General features: G+C 45.5%; 1 protein-coding gene and 1 long non-coding RNA gene across 6 annotated transcripts in view; one reads left to right on the top strand and one right to left on the bottom strand.

Annotated features, from left to right (window-relative positions):
* Positions 1-15,983: 15,983 nt before the first annotated feature.
* AFG1L (AFG1 like ATPase) overlaps positions 15,984-26,595 on the bottom strand; it is a 235,383-nt gene continuing 224,771 nt past the window's right edge. For all 5 annotated transcript variants that reach the window (XM_064597957.1, XM_064597959.1, XM_045865273.3 and 2 more), the window contains one exon: positions 15,984-25,688. In XM_064597957.1, the coding sequence (XP_064454027.1) occupies positions 25,560-25,688 (129 nt within the window). In that variant the 3' untranslated portion in view covers positions 15,984-25,559. The remainder of the gene's footprint in view (positions 25,689-26,595) is intronic.
* LOC135365591 (uncharacterized) overlaps positions 21,413-26,595 on the top strand; it is a 45,661-nt gene continuing 40,478 nt past the window's right edge. Inside the window, exons 1-2 of the long non-coding RNA XR_010413722.1 lie at positions 21,413-21,548; positions 22,857-23,045. This is a non-coding gene — a long non-coding RNA (uncharacterized LOC135365591). The remainder of the gene's footprint in view (positions 21,549-22,856; positions 23,046-26,595) is intronic.

Raw genomic sequence — 26,595 nt, 5'->3', positions numbered from 1 at the left:
GAGTCCACTCCAAGAAACATTCCGGGTGACTGGCCTGAGCACCTGGCTTCTCACCAGAGAGGAAATTCCGGTTGGTGGTTCTATCCACTCTTCTCCACATGTTGGAAAGGTCTCACCTTCACTCCTTTGCCCCTCTGGATATTTCTCCTCTAATATCACATATCTGTGCCCTCTTCGGGGCTACTCGTGCTCATTTCTGGAGAGACAGCTGATGCCAACAAAATGGGTGACAGAATCGCTAAGGAGACATATGTGAGGAAGAAGTGTCCAGGCCTCCAAACACAAGTCCCTATGTGAAAGCACAACATCCGAACCTCAAACATTTGCACAGCGTTGAGAGCCCTTTTACAACTCCAGTTCTCAAATGTATAATGTGAGGGCCTTTTTTTTTTTGCTCTTAAAATGACTTTTATAAAATCTGTATTTTGGAAACAAATAATGAATCCAAGTGAATTATTCCATAAAAAACCACAATCCCTAGGGTACCTGTCCTGTGTAGGAAACTAACCAAACCGGATCACTTTGGGTCAGGCTTTCCTATTCACTATGGAGAGTGAAACTCCCTGTGGAGTTTGTAGGAATTTTGCCCACCAATAAGAAGATGAGGGTTGAGGCAATCCCTCCCTTTTTTTTTTCACTTGTTGTGCTATGAAACTATGTTGTTAGAGAGTGCATTGGTTGTCACGACAACCAACTGGAAGGGCTGCGACCCACAGGGAGCCTAGAAAAGGGAGAAACTGTGGTCTGCACCTCCAGGGCACAGCGGGCAGAGCGGAGAGTCCAACAGCCAAGGGAAGGTCAGTGGCCTCAGAAACCCTTCTCAGCTGCCCCCCAGACCTGACAACTCTTCAGGAAGTGGTGAAATCAAGTTTCTTCACCTGCTGAATCAAGAATCAGAGCCCGTCTTGGGAAACCACAGGTGGAGGAACTCCATGAGGCCCAATCTGGAAATGGTCATTTTGGCCTTCCCCCCAAAACACAATATTATCAAGAAGTTGTTCTTTTTAAATGATTTGACCCCCAAGTGAACAATTAGAATTGCATTCCTTTCTCAAGAGTATAAGAACTAGGGATGCCTGGGTGGCTCAGTCAGTTAAGCAGCTGCCTTCAGCTCATGTCATGATCCTAGGGTCCTGGGATCGAGTCCCCTGCATCAGGCTCCTTGCTAGGAGGGGAGCCTGCTTCTCCCTCTCCCACTCCCCCTGCTTGTGTTCCCTCTCTCGCTATGTCTCTATCTGTCAATAAATAAATAAAATCTTTTTTAAAAAAATAAGTATAAGAACTAGTTTATCTGGGTATGTTTAAGTTAGTTCCCTCCCCTTTTCCACAGTTGTAGTCTATTAATACTGAAATCAGGCCAGTCAGAATTCTTACGTCATTGTTGCTCAACTTCTGGATTCAAGAAATACTCAGAAGATGAGAATGCTTGGAAAATCCCTTCTAGAAGTCCTTCATGTGGACCTGCCTAATGCTTTCATTCTCTCAGATATTAAAAAAAGTTTATTAACCTCGAATCTTTCAATTTATCCAGTATGAAACAAAGGCACTTAAAATATTTTAGATACATCTGTATTTTGTACTTGTCCTGTATCTATAAGGTTGATCTGCCTATCTCCTCTTTCAACATATACTTTCTTCTTTTTCCACTTTTTTATTGAGAAATATAACATGCCTACAGAAAATAACAGAAGAGTTTAGTTTATGTGACAGTACAGTTTAATGAATGCTTGTTAAGAGAACATCATATAGCTAACACACAGGTCAAGAAATAGAACATTACCAGCACCCTACAAATCCCTGGGATGCTCTTCCCCATCAAAGCCCTCCTCTCTCTCCCTAGAAGTAATCACTTCTAATTTTTGTCGTAATTTCTTTGCTTTTCTTTATAGCTTTCCACCTATGTCTGCATCCCTAAACATAATCCTTTAGTTTTGCCTGTTTTTGATCTTCATATGAATAGGATCACACCTCTTATGTGATCTTTTTTTTTTTTTTTAAGTAGGCTCCACGCCCATCTGTGGGGCTCGAACTCACAACCCTGAGATCAAGCGTCGTTTGCTCTACGGCTGAGCCACCCAGGTGCCCCATATGTGGTCTTTTCCATGTGTTCTTTTGGATCTTGCTGCTCTCTCTTGATACTATGTTTGTGAGGTTCACCTATGTTGCTGTGTGCTGCTGACCTTCATTTTCATTGCCATAGCGTCCATTGCATGAAGAGCTCTCCATCTAGCTATAATCTATAGTCAGTTTATCTGTTCTAATGTTGATGGCTACCTGGGTTGTTTCCAGTCTAGTGCGACTGCGAACATTGTTCTGACATACCTAGGCATGTGTGCATGAGTTTAGTGTATACTTAATAGAGGACTTTCTGGGTCATAGGCAGGTCATGGGCATGTGCATCTTCCACCTCACTGAATGCTAGGCGGTTCTCTGAAGGGGTTGTACCATTTACACTTTCACCAGCACTGCTGAGTGGGCTCCTTGTCCACATTCTCACTAGCAATTGAAATTGTTGAGCTGCTTAATTTTTCTATTTTCTTCTTTTAGTGATGATGGATTTAAACGATTTAGATTTAATTGAGATTCCTGAGCACCTGCTAAGAAGCAGTGTACTAGGAGCTGCTCTATGTATTTGATCATTATTAAGTCGCAACAGCCCTAGAAAGGAGATGATGTTCTCCCCCATTTCATAAATGAGGAAAATGAAAGCCACAAGCTGGAAGTTTCCCAGCAGAGGCCATGACAGAGCTGGGACTAGAACCCAGGTCTGGCTGTCTTACGAAGACCACACTCTCTCCACGTTCCTTTGCATTTCCATCTCCGCCCTCTGCTTCCTCTCATCAGAATCTGGAAGACAGATGCCTGGGTTGGGAGTATGTTGCCTCGAGCCCACCCAAGGCCCTCGCTGGGTGCCAGGCCCTGGCTCTGTACCTGCTTCAGCTCACAGAGTCCACCACCTGAAGGGAACATTACAGAAGCTCATGTTGCACTGACCCAGCTGAACCACATTCCTCTTGTTATAAAGGATTCCTCTTAAACACTCTTTTAACTAGTTTACTCTGTTTTGTTTAATGCCCAGAAACCCACTTCCTTCTCCTTCAGCTCAGCCTTAGTCCTTTTGCAGTAGCATTTTCCCTCCCAGACTCTGAGCTACTTGAAGACAAAGACTATGTTTTAATCCCTTTAAAAAAAAAATCACATGTCATGGGGGAGGTGTCAGTCAAAGGGGATAAAATTTTAGTTATGCAAGATGAATAAATTCTGGAGATCTGTACAACCATAGGACCTATAGCAAACAATTCTGTGTCATATACTTAAAATTTTGCTAAGAGGGTAGATCTTATGTGAAGTACTCTTACCACAAAAGAAAAAATAATAATAATAAAAAGAAAGAGAGAAACAGGGCAGAAATAAACTTTTAGCGGTGATAATGAATAAGTTTATGGCCTTGATTGGCTCAGGGGCATATACTTATCTCTAAACTCATCAACTTGTATACCTTAAATATGTACAGCTTTTTGTACATCAATCCTCATACCTCAGTAAAGTGGTTAAAGCAAAATAAAATAAGATAAAATAAGCGAACAAAACAAAAAATTGTATGTTGAATGCCCAGACAAGGAGCAACACAGCAGAAAAAGCACAAGGGCCAGGAGACATGGCTGCCATTCCCTGCTCCATCCTCAGCTCACGCAGGCCCTTTGACCTTCCCATGTCTCAATGTCCTCTTCTATAAAATGAAAACATTGGCCTAGAGAATCTCAGAGGCATTTGGTGGTGCTAGCATCTGTGACTGTGTTAATTAATTTCTTCAAAAAGCACTTATCTGACACCTTCTGTTTGTACCCTTTAACAAACAAAACCTGTGGCCCGTATCATTGATACTCAGATAAAATGCTGCAGAGCTGGTTTGTTTTCCCTTCTTTACATGTTTGTGGACATTTGTTATTTCTTCGTGGCTTACCTATTGCTAACCATTAGATTTAGTTCTTTTTTAGCAAGAGCCATCTTTGCTATTTCCCAACTGGCCTGGAAGCTCAATGAGGCAAGAGATTGTGTCTAATTTGTATCTTCAGCACAGAGCAGACATTCAATAAGTGTAGAAGGAAGAAAGGAAGGAAGGGCAAGAGGGAGAAAAGAAGGAATCTTCCCATACTTGTGATAATCATTGAGCACAGAGCGAGTCAATATTTAAACCACAGTCCCTGTCCATGGAGGGTGCCTTTGGTAGCAAGCTCTGACATTTTACTGAACCAGTAGATCATCAGAGCTGTACGAAATTACATTTTTTTACTGAAGCATTTTGCAGGTACCTAATGTTATCAATGCCTTGATAAAGGATGCCAAGTGTTCCTGAGGGCAAAGGAGAAGGGAAAAGTATTATAATAAAATTACCAGACTCATTTGGCTTTTAACCATAGAAAGTTGACGGCTCTGGGAGATCCTTTATTTCTGCTGAATTGGCATTAATATAAGGCAACCTGCTTTCTGTTAGTTTTTGATAGTGTGTTTTAGAGGTGCTCTTTAGGAAGGTCTAATTTTCTTTACCTGGGTCTAGCTCTGGGCTCTGCCAAACTTCCTGGTGACCTGTGACTTATTATGAATATGCCCCAGTTCCATTTCCAGCCCATAGTTACCACCATGTCCCTAACTCAAGTGTAAAACACAAAATTTTAGTTTGCTCAACCGAGTTCTCCTATGCTTAGCCAGGGTGCTCTCCTGCACTCACAGGACAACCCCTTGCCATCTGAGAAAGAAGTCTTTGGACTTCCACTTCCAGACCTCTCCCTGGGGGGCAGGGAAGTGTGAAACAGACTTGCCACCTTCCACCCTCCTCCACCCACCCCCAAAAGTCTGACCACTGGCTGGTCTTAGAGGATCAGGCTGCTGATTTATTTTTTCTTTACCACTTCCCTCTAAGGTATCCAAGGGAAGAGGACGAATCTCTAGGTAGAAAGGTGAACTCTATTTTTCAAAGCACCACAGTGAGCCTGGAATAGAGACAGGCTGACTTCAGGCTGTTTCTGTCTGTAAGGTCCACAGTTCTCAAGCCAGTGGAGATGTGGTCGTTCTGAAGGAAGGCCCCAGGTGTGGAGCCCCTAGACAGCCACTTGCCTCTCTCCTGCATGGAGCTCGGTCCTGGGACAGCCTCTGACCACAGGTGATCCCTCCCCTCTGCTTCCCTCTCAGTAATCCCCCGCAGCACTTCCGGAGGAACTCTGTGGGTGAAAGGTACCAAGTAAATCCCTGACTTGTCCCATAGCTCTCAGTCTCCCAGGGCTACGCTAATCCCATCTCTGTGAGGTCACTTTTAAAACTAGATGATAGATTTCTTTTTTTTTTTTTAAGATTTTATTTATTTGACAGAAAATGAGCACAAGTAAGCAGAGTGGCAGGCAGAGGGAGAAGCAGGCTCCCCGCTGAGCAATGAGCCCGACGTGGGACTCCATCCTAGGACCCCAGGATCATGACCTGAGCTGAAGGCAGATGCTTAACCGACTGAGCCACCCAGGCACCTCTAGATGATAGATTTCTTTTTTTTTTTTTTTTAAAGATTTTATTTATTTATTTGACAGAGAAAGACACAGCGAGACAGGGAACACAAACGGGGAGTGGGAGAGGGAGAAGCAGACTCCCCGCCGAGCAGGGAGCCCGATGCGGGACTCGATCCCGGGACTCCAGGATCATGACCTGAGCCGAAGGCAGTCGCTTAACCAACTGAGCCACCCAGGCGCCCCAAGATGATAGATTTCTTAAGGGTAAGATTATGTCTTAGCTTTTTCTCCTCCTGCGTTTCCAGGAGCTGTTACAACGGCTTTGCCAATATCTTCCAACCATTGTCTGAGACTGAAAAACAGTATCTTACACATCCATGTGTTACTATTTTCGAATGGTATTTGGGCACTGTTATAAACACTTGTCATTATTAATTTTTTCTCAATTAATGGACAATAAAGTGGAGCCACAATCATGAGAGAGGCCTTAGTTCCTTTTAACACTAAAAGGAAGCCTTCATCTACAGAAAGGTTGGGCAAAAGATAGCAATAGATATTTCTTATCTGACTGACGGCCCTTTAGCCCCATTCCTGATCCCTGACTTCCTGTTCTTTTGGGATTAGGCTAAGGAAAGATGCCAACACTTTCTCATCAGCAAGGGGATTCTGCATCAGTGGATGACGGATGGGCTTGATGTCTTTATGCTCCTGCCTTACTTGGCCTGTGACTGTCGCCATAGGAAAGATTCAGCTCGGGAAAAAGAAAAAAAAAAAATCCCTTTTTAAAAAGAGATGAGCTACGTAAGAAAGCCCCTAACATTTATTCTGGGTTTGATAACCACCACCACCACCCTCATTCTAATCTTGCATATCTTTAAAAAAATTGAATTATTGCTGAACAGTGATTCAATCACTTGGGGGATGAGACCCAAGTCTGGAGCATTTTTCTCCCGAAAGGGTAATTTTTCAGACTCATCTTGCAAGCTGAAACTGGGGCTTGCCAACGGAGGCCTCCATCAGTATTTGCGCCATTGTTTGCCTGCTCGAACCCTGTGTGAGCCAGGGTGGATTGGGCTACTCTGTGTCCTAAGCCAAGTGCTGTTCCAATAGTCCCCATACCCCTTGCCGCTGCCATCCTTCTGGAAACATCCGCGTGGTGCTGTTTGACATCAGTCTCTCTGCGAGGGTCGCTGTGGATTGTCATTAACCCGCTAGCTGTGGGCTCCCCACTCTTGCTGCCACCAGCTGCCATGGTCCCCTAGCTCCGTGCAGGAGGACCCCCATCAGGGAGCCCCCTGCCCGCCCCCCGGGGGGCAATGAGCAGCACAGCAGGCCTCTCAGGTGAGGCCGAGGAGCTCAGCACTTGTTCCAGCTCCACAGCGCTTCCAGAGCCTACCTCCACCTAAGCCTGCCTGTTCCCGAGTTGTTTTGTACCAGTGACATGTCTTCACTTTAGTTCTATTTCTCAAGTGCCTTTCGTTCCAGCCACCAGACTTCCTCCTGATACCCATTCTAGAAACACTCTGATGGAAAAAGAAAGGCTTGAGGGGAGAGGGGTGGGAGGATGGGTTAGCCTGGTGATGGGTATTAAAGAGGGCACGTTCTGCATGGAGCACTGGGTGTTATGCACAATGAATCATGGAACACTACATCTATAACTAATGATGTAATGTATGGTGATTAACATAACAATAAAAATTAAAAAAAATATATACAAACAAAAGCCTGAAAAAGAAAGGCTTGTTCTTAGGCCAGGTTTTTCAGCTTCCCCAAGAGCCAGTAGGGCTTCTCCAGCTACATTTGGAGAAAACCCAATCGCGTGAGGGAACCTACTGGCCAAGGTCTGAGCACACACATACCCCCTGCCCCCGCCAGCACTTTTGTCCCAGGAACGCCAGAGTCTCCTACAGTTAATTTTAATGTTCACCTGCCAGCTACCACGTGTAACACATTTGGAGGGTCAGGATGGGAACAGAAAGACCTTTAGTAGAAGTCTCAAGAAGAATCTCCTGACCAAAGTGAAAATATACAGCAATCCCAGTTATGTTGTTCATCTCCCAGCTTAAGGTGCCAAGAAATAACAAGGATATTTATGAAATAGGATGAAGTTACTCAGTAGAAGAAGAAAGAAACCCAAACTGGCTGACCAGAGGACCACAGATGATGCCCTTCCTACCACTTCTAATACCATGAGGTACCTAGACTCTGAGTTTCCCTGATAAGGACAATCAGATCTTCTCAGTAAAGGGCAAAATTCAACACAAAGGACCGGGAAGAGACGGTCTCTAACTGCCACACCTGATTATGTACAAAGTTTATTCAGATCATAACTAATGTTTCTTGTCATCTCCCCTGGGCCCTGTGAAGGGGTCACAGTGTAGGCATTCCTTCATTTCCAGGGGGAAGCCTTGGGGCCGAGAACCACGGCTCGGTCAGAACAAAGCTGGGGACTCACCACAGCACCTGACTCCAAATCCATCCTTCCCAGAATCCTCCCCATGAAGAAAACGTCTCTCCCTCTGCCCCTGGCGTCTCTTTCAAGAGGCAACTCCTTCCCACGAGTGTCTGTAACTCAGTGGGTGTCAGTGTCTTCTTAGGTGGAGAATGAGGTCAAAATGGGAGGCACATTTAGAGACCATCCATGGTCCACAGCCACCAGAATACCAGGCCACACTAGACATGCCCAGAAGGTTCCGGGAGGGTCAGACATACATGGTGCCCTGACGCCAGTCTTTCTGGAAAAATATCTTCCCTCTGTGGCTCTCAGGGCACTTTGTGCATCTTACCCCTGCTTTTATCACAGTGAATGAGGTCACAACCAGAACCCCAATTCTGCACATGGAGAAAGAGGCAGATGGAGAGAGAAAGCAGAAACATGCATCGCTCCCTCTGGTTACCGTCACTATCAAACTTCACAGCCTCTACTTGCTTTCCTCAGCGCCTCTCACTGTTTTACAGAGAACTCCAGATTTAAAAAAATGATTTCTGTCCTTTCTAACTTACCGAGTCCGGCGAGCCAGCGCTGGCAAGCTGTGGTTTTATTAAGGTAGAGCGGCGTTCTCAGGGCCGGTCTCCGCAGAGCCCAAAGACACGGGTCTTTGCCTGTGTTTCCTGGTCTCCTCCTGCCATCTTGTGGCTGCGAGCCAAGCATACGTACAAATTCCAGTCTTCATCTCCCGAGCTCTCTGAAGAATGAGACTGAGTTTCCATCTCTTGCAGTCCACACCATGAGAGGAAGAATCCACCACACCCATAATTCATTTACCCCTTAGTCTGAAACAGGGGAAAAGAAACTGATTGTTTGAGAGCATGGCAAAGTTATCAAAAAAGGAGGCAGAAAACGTCAGATGCCAACTTTTACCAAGTTGAACTTTTGCTGAAATTGGGTAGATGAGGTGCCCTGAGAATTGGGGCCTTCCCATCAGCCCAACTTTGTTCTAAAGTGCAGAGCTAACTATGCTTGAGGACAGGCTTTGCGAACAAGTCTTAACTGAACCCGCATTGCACCCTCCCGTTGGTGATATTCCGGAACATTTACGATGTCTCTGTTCCATAGTAGACAACTCTCTACATGTTTTAATGGGGACTTTCCATATTTTGAGTAACATAAAATACCAACAGAATAAAAGGAATTTCTTGGCTCATATAACTGAAAAAAAGCAAAGGGAGGGAAAACTTCAGGCATGGATTGACCCAGAGGTTCATGTTGCCTTCAGGGTTCTGGGTCTGTCTGTGTGATTCTTTCTATTCTGACCCTTCTGTATGCTGGCCTCAGCCACAGGCTGCAGAACTCACTGTAGCAGCACCAGATGACGCCTCGTATCTGCACACGGCACAGTCCAGGGACAGACAAGCTGTCTCTGCTGGTAGGGCCTGGAAGATCAAGGATATTAACTAGACTTATTATGGTGATCGTTTCACAATACACTTTCCCAGTCAGAAGCCCTTGGTAAGTATTTTCCTCTATCTCTGTGAGGACCAGAATGGGTCCTGCTCTTATCCATAGGCCAATCACAATGAGTGGGTGGGATCCTCTAATTAACTTAAGCCAAACAGGGTCCACTCTGGAGTTAGGGTGGAATCGGTCTCACACAGCAGTCTCACAGGGCCACAAAGTGGGGTGGGAGCATTCTCCAAAGAAAGCTGGACCCTGAATTTTGATGGAAGAAAAGGGATAGATGCTAGGGAGGCAGCCAATAAAGGTGTACCACACTTTCTTGCACTGCTGGTGGGAATGCAAACTGGTGCAGCCACTGTGGAAAACAGTATGGAGGGGCACCTGGGTGGCTCAGTCGGTTAAGCGTCTGCCTTCAGCTCAGGTCATGATCCCAGGGTCCTGGGATCGAGCCCCGCATCGGGCTCCCTGCTCCGCGGGAAGCCTGCTTCTCCCTCTCCCACTCCCCCTGCTTGTGCTCCCTCTCTCACGGTCTCTCTCTGTCAAATAAATAAATAAAATATTTTTTTAAAAAAAGAAAAAGAAAACAGTATGGAGTTTCCTCAAACAGTTAAAACATAGAACTACCCTATGATCCAGCAATTGCACTACTAGGTATTTACCCAAAGAATTCAAAAATCCTCATTCAAAGGGATATATGCAACCCAATGTTTATAGCAGCATTATTTACTGTAGCCAAGATATGGAAGCAGCCCAAGTGTCCCTTGATTGATGACTGGACAAAGAAGATGTGGTATATACCATGGAATATTACTCAGCCACAATAAAGAATGAAATCTTGCCATTTGCAATGACATGGATGGAGCTAGAGAGTATTACGCTAAGCGAAATAAGTCAGTCAGAGAAAGATGAATACCATATGATTTCACTCATGTGTGGAATTTAAGAAACAAATGAGCAAAGGGGGGAGAAAGAGACAAACCAAGAAACAGACTCATAACTATAGAGAACAAACTGACGGTTACCAGAGGGGAGGCCAGAGTTTGGAGGATGGGGGAGATGGGTGAAGGTGGTCAAAAGGTACAAACTTCCAGTTATGAAATACATAAGCCCTGGGGATGTAATGTCCAGCTCCGTGCCTAGAGTTAATGACACTGTGTTGAATATTTGATAGTTGCTATAAGAGTCGTAGATCTTAAATGTTCTCATCACAAGAAAAATATTTTTGTAACTATATTTGGTGACGGATATTAACTAGACTTATTATGGTGATCGTTTCACAATACAGTATATACACATGTCATTATATTGTACCAAAAACTAACATAATGTTGGATGTCAATTATACATCAATTAAAAAATATATATACCTCAAATATATCTCAATTAAAAAAAGATTGGAAATGCTTTATTCTCTTTTAAAAATCAGAGTTTAATACTTTAGGATTCAAAAGCCCAGTCTTAGGTTTATTTCCACACTCGGTTTTAAAGGCTGTTGTCGCAGAACAAGAGATTGTTTGTAGATTCAAATTAGGAAAATTGTATTAATGGCTGCACTTACTAATTCATGACACCAGTATTTCAGTTCTATCCACCACGTATAAGGTTTTTTCCACCTTCTTGACACCAAAGGGTATTTTATTTTCTGTTTTTTTAAATAAATGAACCCTTAATTTGGAAGACTTTGTTTCTTTAAGTGTGCAGATGTGAGAGTTCTTACTAATGACACTTAACATCATTTTTGGCCACAAATCCTGTCATGATGCAATATTCCCAGACATGTTCAAAATGCTCTCTTTGTACAGCAGCGACAGCTGTGGGAAGGCTGCTTCTTTCTCACACTTACTCAAAAATCTCACCCGTGCCTTGACAGGACTGAACTAAAGCACACTCACTGGCAGCATGCTACTAAACTACTTACCAGGAAAGGCGGGCACAGTTAGAAGGTACATTTTCTTCTTCTATTTCTTTTTTTTTTAATTTTTTTAAAGATTATTTATTTATTTGACAGAGAGACACAGCAAGAGAGGGAACACAAGCAGGGGGAGTGGGAGAGGGAGAAGCAGGCTTCCTGCTGAGCAGGGAGCCTGATGCAGGGCTCAATCCCAGGACCCTGGGATCATGACCTGAGCTGAAGGCAGACGCTTAACGGACTGAGCCCCCCAGGCACCCCCATTTTCTTCTTCTATTTGTCTGTCAAGGAAAAATGTGTCATTCATCTTTAAGTCCAGCAATTCTTTTAAACCCTTTGCCAGGAGCAGTCCAAAACCTCTACATGGCACAAGAGATTTTCATGACCAACTCCTCTTCCCCACCATTTCACGTACAAAATACCATAAAGTTCCTATTATTTAAAGGTTTTGCCTTTATAAAAGTAGCCATGCCAATGGCCTTGTGCGGCCCCTAGACAGGAGTATGAGGTGATGCGTCTCTAGCAGCTGGGGGGGGGGGAAGGGGGGCCAATCTCCTCAAGCCACTACCACCTCCCCCCTAAGGAGTCACATGGCTGTGGCTGGCTTGTCAAGGACAAGGCAGATAGCAAAAATCAGTACCACAATTTTTATTTCTAAGTGTTTATTTCTAAATCTGTAATCATCAATACAGCATAATTGCTCGTGCTTTCCTCCTGCATCCTGGTGCCGTCAAGTGCTGCTGGGGTGTGCACGCCCCCTCATCTGGAGACCACTGCCCCTGAGAGTGCTTCCAGTGGGCCAGTCTTGCCTGTCCCCCCACCACCCCAACTATAGATTTCTAAGCTTCTTAAGAGCAAGGGTTCTGCCTTGTCCTTCCCGTCCCTCCCAAGAACCTAGCGCAGGGAGAGCAGAGCTCAGGGGCTCCATGACCTTGGAATGAGTGGGCTCCATCAACAATAAGCCCTCTGATGTACAGATGCCCATCAACCTGGTGGGGGGCAGGGCTCAGATGAAGAAAGCCTAGACCCCTTTCTTGAGGCTTCCTCATGTACTGGGCTGAGAGATGTGTAAATGAGGAATGACATACAATCCAAGGCGGAATGAAGTAGGAGCTGTGGGAGAAGGAAGCTAAAGACTCTTGGTTCTGGTTCATTCTCCCTAGAAGGATTGAGAAAGGCTTCCTGGAGGAGGTGGTGTGCTGTTCAGTGGTACTGGTTTGTGTACCATTGCAACAAGGGGAAAGGATGGAAAGAAGATGAGGAAGTGGCCTATCAGAGATGTCATCAAGGAGAAGAACCTGTCAGGGGAAAGTGTGGATGGAAAAGGAAGAGCTCACCATGTCAGTCTCAAGGACAAATTAAAACAATCCACAGGTCACGGGCTGGAACAATACAGTAGCCTTGCCTACAGTATTCCAGATACACTGGGTTTCGAATACAAATTTTTCTCTAGTGAGTAAAAAAAAAGGTCTTTAGGGGCAGACTCACAGATGTTCTTTCTGTTTCCCCCACACTCCTAACATGGTCCTGCCTTAGGGTGCTTGCGGTAACTTCCCTCTGTCTTGAACACCCCCCAGAGTGTCACAGTGTTGGTCCCCTATGTCGTTCGGGGCTGCACTCAGATGTGACCTCCTCAAGGGCCTCTCTGACCTAACGGAGGGAAGCTGGGCCCTCTCTGTCCTACCACTCTCTTCACTTTCATCCCAGCTCCAAGCACACCCTGATGTTTTCTGGGTTATTTATGGTGGTTTGTTAACTGTCTGTCCCCCTCCTCCCCAACACACACACACTAACATAAGGGTCAGGGCTGCTAAGCATGAATACTGAGCAAGAGACTTCACTCAGGTCCTCTTAAAATACTTGTTATAGGTCAGATTGATGAAACAGTCTCACTTGAGACGACCCCAAATCCACTTACAGGGGAAAACAGAGAGAGAGAGAGAGAGAGAGAGAGAGAGGAATATAAGAAAGTAGAAATTGCTCCGGTGAAATCTGATATATGAGGTTACCAGGCAGCTTTAGTATAACTTCTTTTTAAATCTGGTTTGTTTCATTTCTCTTACTTCAGTTAAAAAACAAAACAAAAAAATACCTCACTGTGTTTCTATGCACCTCTCAAAGGCACCTTACTTTGGTCGTAGACAAAAGTTGGTAGAACTAATAAATATATACTTCGGGGATATAACTTAAGTATTTGATTTGTCCACAGATTTCTCTAGAAATGTTAGGTGTCCTAAGTCCTTGTTTCCCCGTCTCAATCAAACCTCAGGTTCTCTGAGGGCACTTATTTAAAATACAGATTTCCAGGCCCCTCCGCAGAGGGACGTCTGAGGGGGGCTCCTCTACTCTGCGTTAGGCTTCGCAGGTGGTTGTGTGGCTCCCCAGGTTTGGGGACAGGACAGTAACTTAGCCTGCCCCGGTCGTCAGCAAACAGTGTCAAGGCCTCGTACTGCTTGAGGGCTCATTGTTTGAGGGAAATGGTGGGAAAACAGTGATTTTGCTTCCGATTTGCTGATTATAACGCTGACATGTGGCCAGACTCTCCCCGAATGTTGCAGACACCTTCGGGTGGCCCGTCGGGGCCCCGGGCCTGCCTCGCGGGAGGGCAGCGCACACTCCTCCGCGCGGGGCGCCTCGCGAGCAGCACCCGGGCCGCCCCGAACGCCGCACCCGCCAGAGAGCAGGCGGCCCCTGGGCCCCTTCCCTTCCTGGGAGAGGCTGGGCACGCAGCCGCGGAGGGACTGGCCCCGCGGGGCTTCTCACGCAAAGGCCTCAGAGGATCCGTGTACAGCGTGGGCCGTGCTGCCCTTACTCCGAGAAGCCCTTTCTGCGCGTTCGTGCTCGCTCTCGAGGAGGCCCAGCGGTGAGGAGAGCCTGAGCCTGCTCCCCAGGGCCTCGCCGCGCGCGCCGCCCAGGCTCCCCTGCAGGCCCGTCCCGCCGGGCCTCGGCGCTTGCGGGGCTTCCCAGGCCGGCCCTCCCCCAGCTCACCGGGGCCGCCGCGCGGGAAGCAGGGGCCGGCCGGCAGCCGCGAGCCCGGCCGGAGGAAGCCCGAGGTGGCAGCCCGCTGCCCCAGGCCAGGGTCTGCGGCCGTCCAGTCGCCCTCTGCGCCTCCGAGTTCCTGGGGCAGGTTCCTCAGGAGCGCTCTCAGGTCCTCCAGATGGAACTGAAACGCTGGCCCTGGGAAACGGGGCAGAGCGGGTGTGTGCCCGGCACGTGTCTCGGGGAGGGAGTCCGGGAGGACGCTGACCGTGAACGCAGGCCGCCGCGCCGCGGCCTCGTCCTGGAACGGGCGGCCAGGTCGGCGTGCTCCGCCCCACGGCGCGCCGAGGTAACACCACCGAGAGGCCGCGCGGGCATTTAACCGCGGGTCCGACTCCAGACAGCAGAGCGAAGACGCCGAGCTCAGTCCGTAGGCACCGGGCTTTGCCTGCCCCCAGCGCCTGCGCAGAGCTGCCCTCCGCACCAGCTGATGTCACGTGGTCCCAGATCCCCCCGTGCCACCACCAATGGAAGCTAAGCTCTGCCTAGGACTTCCGCCGGGCAAATGCGGGCTGTGAGGGAGGGAACGGGGGTGAGCACAACCCCCCCACCCACGCAACCCTGGGCGCGATTTCTGGCCTTGAGACAGAGTTGATGGGGCTGTAACTCAGTGGCCCGAACTGGGGACAGCCCAGAGCCTTGGGGGAGAAAGCCCTTTCTGAGCCAAGGAGGTAGGAGGGCCCGGAGAGGCCACACACAGGCTGCAGATGCCCGTCAGCCCCGCGTAGGGAGCCGTGCCCTGGGCCTCTCCGGGCGCTCGTCACACCAGCGAGGGCAGGAAGAAGGGGCTGTCCCCCCGCTGGCATCAGAAGGCCGCCCTGGGACGCTCTGCCTTGTGCTACAGCTCTGGGCGTTCATAGCCTGTCCTTCCTCCTCCGTGCTCCCCGAAGGAGTCCTTTGTCGGCCCGCCACAGGTTGGGGTGCTCGGTCACGGGCGTCCCAACACGACAGTGGTGCTCACCCAAGCTCTGGGTGTCTCCTTGCCCCAAACCTAACGCTACCGTATCGTGGTCACAGGATTATTTTTGTGCCATTGAATCTGATTCTCAGTACCCACAGAGGTGTAAGCAATTATTTTTAATTCTACAGACCATGTTACTCTAATCAGCAGAAATCAACTGCTACTTTTTTAGCAATTGAATGTAATACTCTGCATGTTACAGAATCTGGTTAAAAATATGAGAGGTTATTAGTGCAAAATGTGGGCATGTTTTAATGACAGCAGCGGTTTTTAACACTCTGCACCCTAAATTTGGGGTTCTAAAAATGAATTAAGTCTGGGAGGACCAAATTATATCCCATTTCTCTCAACATTCAGAAGAATAACATTCAAGTCATTATTTCTCCCTCTTCTGAATTTCCAAAACACTGTAATTTCTCGCGGTATTTATCACGCCTGCCCTCTGTTAGTACTGCCTCTGCCCCAGGTTCATCTCCTGGAGAGGAGGAACGAGTCTTGCCACCCTGCACCTCTCCCTCAGCACACAGTGTCTGTCACTCTGTCCCTTCTCCACATTTTACCAAACTTCCTGGCGGACTTGAGTGCCCTCTGTGTTCCCAGGACCCTTGGGCAAGCTGCCCTCTTGGCGTTTACTACATGATGTCCCTGTGTTGTCCCTGAAAGATCATGCGCACATCATGGCTAGGGACTCTGTCTCCTTCACCTCGGTGTGCCTAGCTCCTGGCACAGAGTAGAGAGCAAGTAAATGATGAATGAATGAATAAATGGTTAGTGAATACCTGCACCCTATTTTAACAGCTTTATTGAGATAGAATTCACATACCATGAAATTCGACCATTCAAAGTATACAGTTCAGTAGTTTTTAGTATATTGAAAGAATGGCGCAGTCACGACCACAATTGAATTTCAGACATCTAATAATTCAGACATCTAATAGTCAGCTCCCCTGAAACCACCCCTAGGGAAGATTCTGTATCCATCATCAATTATTTCTCATTCCTGCCACTACCCCTGGGACCTACTTTCTGTCTCCATGGATCTGCTGATTCTGAACATTTCATATACATGGAATCACATAATAGATGGCCATTGTGACTGGCTTCTTTCCTTTGGCCTCCTGTACTCAAGGTTCATCCATCCGTGTTGCAGCAGGTATCAAGACTTCATTTTTTAAAGGCTGGATAATAATCCCTTGTCTGGATGTACCATGTAATGTGTATGCATTCATCAGTTGGATATTTGTGTTTCCACTTTCTGGCTAATACGAATGAGATTATAAACATTCATGTGCAAGTTGTTGTGGGGACATATACTTTCATTTCTCTTGGATAGATACAAAGGGGAGAAGAATTGCTGGGTTCTGGGGTAACTTCATGTTTAACATTTTGTGGCACTGCCGGACTATTTTCGAAAGCTGCACCATTTTACATTATCACCAGTGATGTATGAGGGTTCCACTTTCTCTGCATCCTGCTCAACACTTGTTATTTTGTTTTTCTCTTTGATTCTAGCCATCGCACTGGTGTGGAGCGGTATCGTTGTGATATTGATTTGCATTTCCTAATGAGTTATTGAGCATTTTTTCATGAGCTTATTGGCCACTTATATCTGTACACTCCTGAACCAAATGATAAAATGTCAGAGCTTCACAGGAAAACATCACAGATGAGTCCCAAAGAGTAATGTTAAATGACGTACCCAAGTTGAGCAGTACAGGGTCTCAGATGGATCCTGACTCCTAACCACGTGCTCAGTTCTTCCCACCTGGCCCTTCTATCAGGTCGCCTCTGGATTCCTACCCCACTGGATGAATGAAGCGATTGGATTCCATATGAATCAGCATAAGCATATGCTCTAGTGCTTTTTGATTTTATGCCATATCTTTTCTTCTTTGGTTGGATGGGTTTCATCTCTGAAAATGGTTCTCCCTGGGTACAGACTTTGTACTTGAGCAGATGGTTTTTATAACTTGCAGCTACTTAAAGTTTTAAGCAACTGATGACTGAACTCCAAGCATTAAATAACTTGAAGAAGCTTTCTTAGCCACGAGAGTGCAAGCGAGGATGGATTTAAAGTCATAGGATAAATTTGAACCTGTCCACTTAATGTGTTCACTGTGGCCATGAACACACACAAGAAGAAAGTATTAAAAAGATAGCAAGTATTTTATTATTTATTTATTTATTTATTTATTTATTTATTTTGATAGCAAGTATTTTAAAAAGTACTTAAGGAATGAGGTGGGGCTGGTGAGGACAGTTATAGCATATGTATGAATGTTGGAGTTTGGAAGAATATAGAGAGAAGCTGACATTGCTCCGCCCTCCCAGGGGACCAGCAGGTGGATGTGGAGATAGAGCTGAAGAGAGAAGCCATTCTTAGTATGAATTCTCAGGGAAGAGTGCCGTCCTCAGACAATTAACAAAAATGAAAAGAGGTGGCCTGGGGGATGGCTGGTACCTACTCAAAAGAGGCTGGTTTATGCTGCAATACACAAGCAGCACAAAAATCTCCATGGCTTATCAGAATGTAATTGTATTCCTTGCTCATGCAACATTCACCACGGGTTTCCATGTGGTGGCTCAGCATTCCAAGCTACTTTCTTTTTCTCTCTTTTCTTTCTTCCTTTCTTTCTTTCTTCCTTCCTTTCTTTCTTTCTTGATTTATTTGAGAGAGAGAGAGCAAGAGAAGAGGGAGAGGGAGAGAATCCCAAGCAGACTCTATGCTGAATGCAGAGCCCAACATGGGGCTCGATCTCACAACCCTTAGATCATGAACTGAGTGGAAATCAAGAGTCCGATGCTTAACCGACTGAGCGACCCAGGTGCCCCCAGGCTACTTTCATCTTGGCTATATCTGTCTTAATATATTTCTATGTTTTCCATGGCAAGAGAAGAGCAGTCTAGAAGATTTCAAACCAACTAATGAGTGCTTCACCTTGGAAGCGACACGGCACATCATTTCTGCTCACAACTGATTGTTTAGAACTTAATCACATGGCCTTGTCTAACTGTGGAGGGGCCAGGAGGTGTGATCCTCCCATAAGCTTGGAGGGAAAGGCGAACTGGACAATGGGCAAGTTCCAGTAACATCTGCCAAAGCTGGAGAAGGAGGTTCTTTTTGGTCTTCCCTGGGGGAGTTCTTGGAGGGATTTTTGTGTCTATTAGAGTATCCCTTTCTGGCAGGGAATGGAGGAGGGTGTCTGAACTGTGGAGGCAGAGCTGAAGCAGAGGGGAGATGCAGGCTGAAGATAAGAACATGAAGTGTGACAAGCCAGATCATCTAGATTCCAAGCATTTTCTGAGTTTATTATCTGAATCCCCAAACATGAATCAAGTCTTTGTCTTAGCTAAGATTTGGGGACACTCAACAAGTATGGCTCGTCCCTGCCCAGTTCTAGTTTTTATTTTGATTTTAATTGGAGAGATTTCCTTAAGGAACAGTTGAGTCAACACACAGACTCCCTTATCAAAATAACCACAATTTTGTAAGCATTTACATCGTCATATCCCACATAGCACCTGGCAGAGGGCCTCACCATAAGAAACTCTTCATTCCTTCAGTTAGAGAATGAATAAGAGGAATGAGAACTATCAACTATCTATTGTACTCCTGAAGGCCAGCGTCCTTCTGTAAGACTCCAAACTCTCCTCAGCCCCAGGGTGAATAAGGACGATGCGGGAGACACCAGACCTAACTCAGTTCCTGTGGAAACTCAGGACAGGCCCAGAGGGCTTGGGATCATGTTTGCTCAAACCGCTCCTATCTTCAGATTGTTCATTTGCTACTCATTCCGATAATTAACCACGTATCAGGTCTGGTCCTGTACAAATACTTGCTTGAACCATTTCTCAAGCAGGTATCAACATGCTTCTAATGTCTATTACTTCTTTTCCCGGCATCACTGGCCCTTGCCAATTCATCGTGTATTGCGGCTGCATGAGTGCCTGGGATGATATCATTGCAAGAAGATATTGTGGACTTGGAAGACTGGGTTGACATACCGAATTGACAGAACATTCAGGAGGAGAGATCCAGTAGGCAGCCAGCAATAGAGAGCAGAAGATTGGGGAAAGTCAGGGATGGGGATACGCACTTGGGATTTATCGGCATTGGGTGGTATTTGTAGCTGTGGGAATCAGGAAGAGAATATGAAGATGATAGGTGTGAAAGCATTTTGTATAATATTGGGTCTTTTTATAATCACCATTTTTAATGGGTTCAAGAAAGAACTTAGGGGGCGAGAAAAAGGAAAAGGAGCCAGAAGCGTTCAGAGAAGGAGGACCTAAGAGGCAGGAGGAGAACCAAGTATTGGTTCAGGGCAGCTCAAGGAGAGAGAGCTGTAGGGGTGGGGCTGGGGTGGCGAAGTGCCAAGTGCTTGAGAACAGCAGGAGCTACTGGCGACTAAAGCCAGGGCTCTGCCCTTGGTGATGAGGAAGTTAGAGCTGGCTGGAGAGAGGGAGAGAGAGGTTTCATTAGGTAGACTGGCCACCATCTTCTCCTGTATTCAGATTCCCATCTGGCTTAGCCCCACCCCGTCTCCATGCTCGGTGCCCTCTCCCCAGTCCGGTTCCCTACACCAGCTCTTGGGCACTGGGCCCCACTGGGCTCCCAGGAATCCTTTATCCCTTTAGCAATAAACTCAACCTTGTCCAAGTGTAGTCCAAAGTTTCTTCCAGTGAGACTGTTGAGGGTAAAACTATTTTTCATAATATCACTGATTCACTCTGGACCTTTCTCACTCTCCCTCACAAGTATACAGTTGACTTTTCTGGAAGCTACATGATGTATCGCATCACAATGGAAGGAGTGCATAAAACCTGATAGGAGGAAGGAGGAGAGCAGGCCCTGGGAGGCAGCAGGGAGGCCCCGAGACGCCCTCGTACGCCATGACCTGGGCTCAAAGGCCTCTAAGCCACAGGGTTTGCTCCCTGGGAAGTGGCCTGTTATGGGAGTCCGGAGACCCAGGCTCAACGCCATGTTCTTCCTGGCCGTGCGGTCATGGGCACAAGCTCCTGACGGGCAGTTGTCAACCCTCGCTGGCCATTAGAATCCCATGGGAGCATTAACAGATACTGGGCCTGAGACCCCACTCTGACCAAGTGCATCAGGCTCTCCCCGGGTGGGACCCGGGTCTGGGAGCATGCGGCTGGGAGAGCCCCTGTTCTCCAACCCTGTGGGATTCTTGGACTTTTTTTCTGTCAGTTCATCCCACTGACCACAAGATGGAGCTCTCTTTCCGGGAAATGTTCGATGTTCGCCGAACAGGCAAGTCTATTTTCTCTCTAGTCCTGAAAGAATACATTTGAATTTGACAATCTTCACAGCATCTCATTAAGCCAGAATTCTGTGCCCTTGGGTCTAGCCATTTAATGCGTCTCTTTTCCCTTCTGCTAGAAACCGTATTGGGTCGGGATGTGTCATCTACTGTTTTGTATTCCTCAAAGGCTATAATGCAAAGCAGAGTTGGCATTTATTATTGCTTTATGATCCTCATTATTAGTATCAATAACAGCTACTCTTCACTTAACCTTTTACCATTTGCAAAGTACTCTTCACCAGTTAGTCTCAGAATAACTCTAGGAAATGGGTATCACTGTTCTCATTTATAGACGAGAAAACTGAGGCTCAGAGATCAAAAGTTGGCAGAACCAGATCCTGCACCCTTCCCATTGTGCTCAGATGAGAAGAACAGGCAGAGCACAGAGACCAGCAGTCAACCCCTTGGGACCCAAAAAGTACAGCCCAGAGGCAGGAAAATTCTCAGGACAACCTCTGGAAGACTTCGTAAGCAAGCAGGAAAGACAGATATCCTCTGGAGTTTCACACTGTCACAGACGACAGGTCAGTAGACAAGTTCGACCGGGCTGAGTGGCCGGCTGAGGTAACAGATGAGAAGTTTCCAGTGCGAAGCTGGACAGTCAGCAGACATTCAACAAGAGGACAGATTTTATTAGTTTTAATTTTATGTTCCAGGAAAATGAACTGCTATGCCAATGGGAAAAACAAATCTCAATTCTGCCTTAAGAAAAAGGTGTAAACTCCATCTCCAAAGAAAATCTTTTTCTACCAGCAAGGGATGTCTGACAAGTTAGCAGATCTGATGAGGATAATTTCCAAGATCACGACATCACTCGTTACAGACTTGCTGCCAGGTTCTGGCAATCAGTCAGGAACCCAAATGTCAGGGCCCCAGGACCCCAATGTCTCTGGGTGCTTCTATTCCAGATGAAGGGGCTACAAGTGTAAGTTCAAGTACTTGGACTAGGGAGACTGTTTTCAGGACTGAAGCAGTTACATGGAAAGCTTCATAAATTAGTATGTGGGTAAGTTTACGGCTCCCATGTACATGTTAGCAATTCAGTATGTTGTTTTACCATCTTCTGTGCCTCGGCTTCCCTGTGTGTAAAGTGGTAAGAGCAGTACCTAGCTCACAGGACTGTTATAAGGATCAAAAGAGTTTATGTACAAAGCATTAGAACCATGCCCAGCACACAGTAAGCACTATGTGTTTCTTTTTTTTTTTTTTAAAGATTTTATTTATTTATTTGAGAGAGAGAGAATGAGAGAGAGCACATGAGAGGGGTGAGGGTCAGAGGGAGAAGCAGGCTCCCCGCCGAGCAGGGAGCCCGATGCGGGACTCGATCCCGGGACTCCGGGATCATGACCTGAGCCGAAGGCAGTCGCTTAACCAACTGAGCCACCCAGGCGCCCAGCACTATGTGTTTCTTAAATAATGTTAAATAAATAAATGGATCTGAGCACATCCATTTATGTATTTTACAAGTGAAATCTTAATTTTTTTCAGTAATTTAAATATTATGTTATTTGTACACTTACGGGTACAAAAAAATGTACTTTAGGAAGATTAAAATATTTCCTTATGACTAAAATTTGAAATCCCACTGAAAATGCATAAATTTGATTAGAATGGTACTAGAGTCTTTTACATTTTATAAACATAAGAAATAGGTTAAAAATTCTTTAAGTCCACCATGTTTTTCTTTTCATTATTACCAGTGTTGGCACATAAGCCTGTCCGGCAAGAATAATGCAATGATCAGATTTTTCTTTCTCCTTTTTAAAGAAAAGCTTTCCTTTTTCTCCATTTAATTTCTTCCAAGTTTGGAAATTAGGGATCATTTCGGAGGGTGCCCTGGGCATTTTCCCGACTCTAAAGATTTCCTCGGTCTGAGTTTCTAGGCAATTGGGAATATTCCACAGCAACACTCAGCTCAAATGCCCGTCTTCAAGTATCAATTTAAAGCATTAAAAAAAAGAGAGAGAGAAAGAGAGAGAGCATTTGCTCTGAGAGATTTCATGCAACCCCAGGGAGAAAGACTGGAATGTTGAGAATGTAATAGGGACAGGACTTGGAAGAAAAACACATGAATTGAAACACTGCTTTCCAATCTAAAAGTTGTTTTTCATGTCTCATTTTGGCATTAATTTTCTTTTAGTACCATATTGTTTCCTGGTAACAGTTTTTTTGTTTGTTTTTTTTTGTTTTTGTAATAGCTATTCTTTACGACTTTTGTTTCTCTTTCTTGCAGGCTGTTTTATGAAACAGACTTTGTGGAGAAGAGATGGGGATAAAGATGTACCATTTCCAGCCACCATGGAACTCCCCTCCCCCACTCCCAGCTCAGACAGCCCCTTCACTACAGCCTATCCTACCAGGCCCAGGAGAACGTGGGGCATAGGGGACGGGACAGAAGCAGGGACATGATCCAGGTGCTCAGGTGAAACCAGAACTGTAGTTTTGCCCTACAGAAACAATATTTAAAAGTTTAAGTTCTTTAGTACCAAAATTTGGGGCAGTTGCACTGAGAATCGTGTGGGCTTCTGTGCATTGAGCCAGGGCCCTAATATCACATCATTGTTTCCATGGAAAAATTAAAACCTAGGTCCAAATACCTGACCTCAACTGAACTTTTACAAAAGAACCTGAGTGGGGACTATTTCACATACACCCAACACACTCAGAGACAGTTCCTGTTTCTATCAATCAGCCTGTCCATCTGTTTGTCCATCCATTCCTACTGTCTCTTTACTAAGATACAGCATAATTGCCAAAGAAATGTAAAAAGCAAAAAAAAAAAAAAACAAAAAAAAGTGAAAAGCAAAAAGCTACGATTGATAGAAATGAGTTACACATTTTATATTTATAGAGTTCAAAGCAATGGTTCTGTTGTAAATTCATCTTCACGGAATTTTTTAAAAAATCACTATTTAAAATAATCTCTTCTTCACAGAGGTGGTGTGGTATAGTCCGTGAGTTTTATAGTTGTGAATCTCAGGTCCAGCTACTTAACTTTTCCAAGACTTGGTTCCTTATCGATAAACAGGGACAATTACATAACTCTCAAGGATAAATTTTTTTTTCTGAGATCATGTAAATGTCTAGCAATAAATGTGGCTCTTTTGAACTCTTTTTTGTCTCACCTCAGTAAAGGTATTTTTATACTGAGCCATAAAAGGGGATGAGATCTTGCCATGTGCGACAACATGGATGAACCTGGAGGATATCATGCTAGTGAACTAAGTCAGGCCACGTGATTTCACTTATATGTGAAACAAACAAAAAGCAGAAACAAATCCATAAATATAGAGAACAAACTGATGGCTGCCGGGGGGGGGGGGCAGAACGGGTGAAGGGGAAGGGGAGGTACCGGTTTCTAGTTAGGGAATGAGTAAGTCACAGGATGAAAAGGCACAGCGTAGGGCCCACAGTCAATGGTACTGAAATAGCGCCGGGTGCAGAGCGGCAGGAGCTACACCTGTGGGGAGCACAGCAGAATGTACAGACTTGTTGAATCATGCCATATGCTTGAAACTGAAGTAATATTGTGTCAACTGTACTTCAGTTTTAGAAAATTTTAATGTTTTTAAACCCCCATTTAATTTTCAGAAGCCATGATTTAAACTTTTCTCTATACTTGGGTACCCTATCCATCAATCTGCTTGACTTAGGTTAACGTCCAAAATAGACTAATGCGGATAGACTATTCACTTACAAATTAAATAGATTCGAAGAGCTTACTTATGTTGACAGCTGTAACCATTTTATTTGAACTGGGCCTACCCCCCAAAAAATATGTGATTTTCACAACACTTTATAAGATGTCACATTCTTCCTTTTTTCTTTTTTTCTTGAAGAGGGACTTAGACTCTTGTAACAGCCTCAACTAAGACACCTTCTGTGGTAAGAGTTAGCAAAGTCAGGTGGCACTTGAATGAATCATGGAATGGCCTCAATGAAGGACAAGTCAGATTTTATTTAAGTAGGTTCATCAAGTGTTCTTCCCTATTTACTATTAAATTCATCTCATCACAGAAGCAGAGGCAAGGGTGGACGGTGGGGTTCTGCAAGCACAGCAAATGCGTCTGAGCCGTGGGAAGGAGGCTCCCGTCCACGGGGGTCCTGCCGGCCTCAGATGAACTGGAATCCACTCTGCTGCTGGTGTGTCCAGGACTCTGTCTCCTCCTGACTCGCTTTCACTGGCCCCTTTTCCTGGGATCTGTCCTCCTACTGTCAGTCAGCATTGCGGGCTCTGCCTGTTGGTTAGAATTTGACACCCATGCTGCTTTATTCTACTGGTGTCGTAATCCCCAATTTTTTCAGGCAACTCTGTGTCCACTGAAGATCTGGTCCTGCCTGCCAAGCTTGATCTCAGGGTAAAAGACATACTCTCAGTTGTGAGGAAACCTGAGGCCTAGGAGATTTAGTATAATTTATGGCCCCCCAAAATCACATGGATAAGACCATATTCTAAAATGGTGTTCTCTTTAGTTTATAATAGAATCAGAAAGTTCCTCTGCTTTGTATTGAAATGTAGGGTTTTTCTCCCTCTCATAAAAGGCATGTTTGTATCAGATGGCTACCATGTAGCCAAAGCTTGGAGAGGTCCAGAACGACACTGCATTTAGCCGCGCGTGTGTGTGTGTGTGTGTGTGTTATTCAGGTGGCTTAATATGAAGCCAAAATGTCTGGTCCTACATTAATCTTCAGGAGTGATGATTTTAATTTTGTAGTGCAGAAATAAAGCCAAATAAATAGGCAAAAAGTAAACCTATAAAAATGGCTTTAACTTACTAATCCAGTCCATCTTTGAGAGCACTTTGAGATAAAAATGGTCCAGAGGACAAAGTGCATAATTAATGATGAGAAAAATGATTCCTTCAAGTCCCATAAAAAAAAGAGTTCTCCCTGCCGTAATCATGTGTCCAGAGTTCTATTCATGCAGAAGCAATGGTTACTTCTTGCTTCTGTCCCCTTCATTCCAGTACTGCTCAGTCTGCATTTCCGTGAGTCGGGAAAGCGTGCGCTGAAATGCAAAGATCTCCTCTTCTCCAGTAAACATAGAGAGTCCTTCTGCTGAGTCCTGGTTACCAAAATACAATTAAAAAAACAAAACAAAACAACCCAGGACTAATTAAAACTACCACAAATAAAAATTTACAGAACTAAGTACAGGTTTAAAACAACTTCTTAGGTTTAGATCATAAAATGTTCTATACACTTTTTCCATATATGATCTCTTAAACTAGACTGGAGAATTAACTAATTTAAACCAATAATCAATAGTCAGAACAAATTACCAGGGAGAAAACAATAGGGAAAACAAGAATAATTAAAGCTGAACCAATGCCCCAAAATCCAAATATGAAGATTTTTGCATGAAGAAAGTTTTTGCAGGATGGAAATTTTCTGCAAAACCTAAAGGAGAGACAATGTCAGAAAAAGAATTCTTTCTCCAAAAATGTACGCCAGAGATAAGTAACACCAAAAAAACCCCAGCCGTTCAGGCAAGTTAGGAAGAGGCTGACACCCTCCTCCGAAGCACCACGGGCAGTGCCACGTGCCCCACAGGAGGCCCTGAGGACAAGCCTCCGCAGAGCCTTTTCCGCACCGGCTGACAGAGAGGTCTCCTGTGGGCCTAGAGATCTGGCCTGCGAGCCTACTTTGGGAAGGCAGAGCTGCCTTGGGTCTTGAGCTACTTAACCAGGGTTAAGTTTGGGAATCCCTCTGTGAGGCCAGCAAACAGCCTGGGACGGGTGACACCAACATGGGCTTGTGGCCAGTAAAAATTGTGTCTCTTTCCTTAGGGGGTTGCTGTCACACTTCCTCAGAGAAAACTTCTGGACTCCTTAGTCCATGCATTCCCGCTGACCCACTGCAAAACCACATGACCCTGTGGTCGTGAGCCCTCATTTCTTCATATACTGTTAGCCCTGCATGCTGAGCTTGCTTGACCCTATATCTGAACCCTGATCCTATGGAGAAAAATG

The sequence above is a fragment of the Mirounga angustirostris genome, unplaced genomic scaffold (assembly GCF_029215605.1).
Source record: "Mirounga angustirostris isolate CCGP_5_RB_7025 unplaced genomic scaffold, mMirAng1.0.hap1 SCAF_8, whole genome shotgun sequence".
Classification (NCBI taxonomy): Eukaryota; Metazoa; Chordata; class Mammalia; order Carnivora; family Phocidae; genus Mirounga; species Mirounga angustirostris.
Note: the sequence above shows the minus strand (reverse complement) of the source record. Positions and strands in the feature narration are given on the sequence as shown.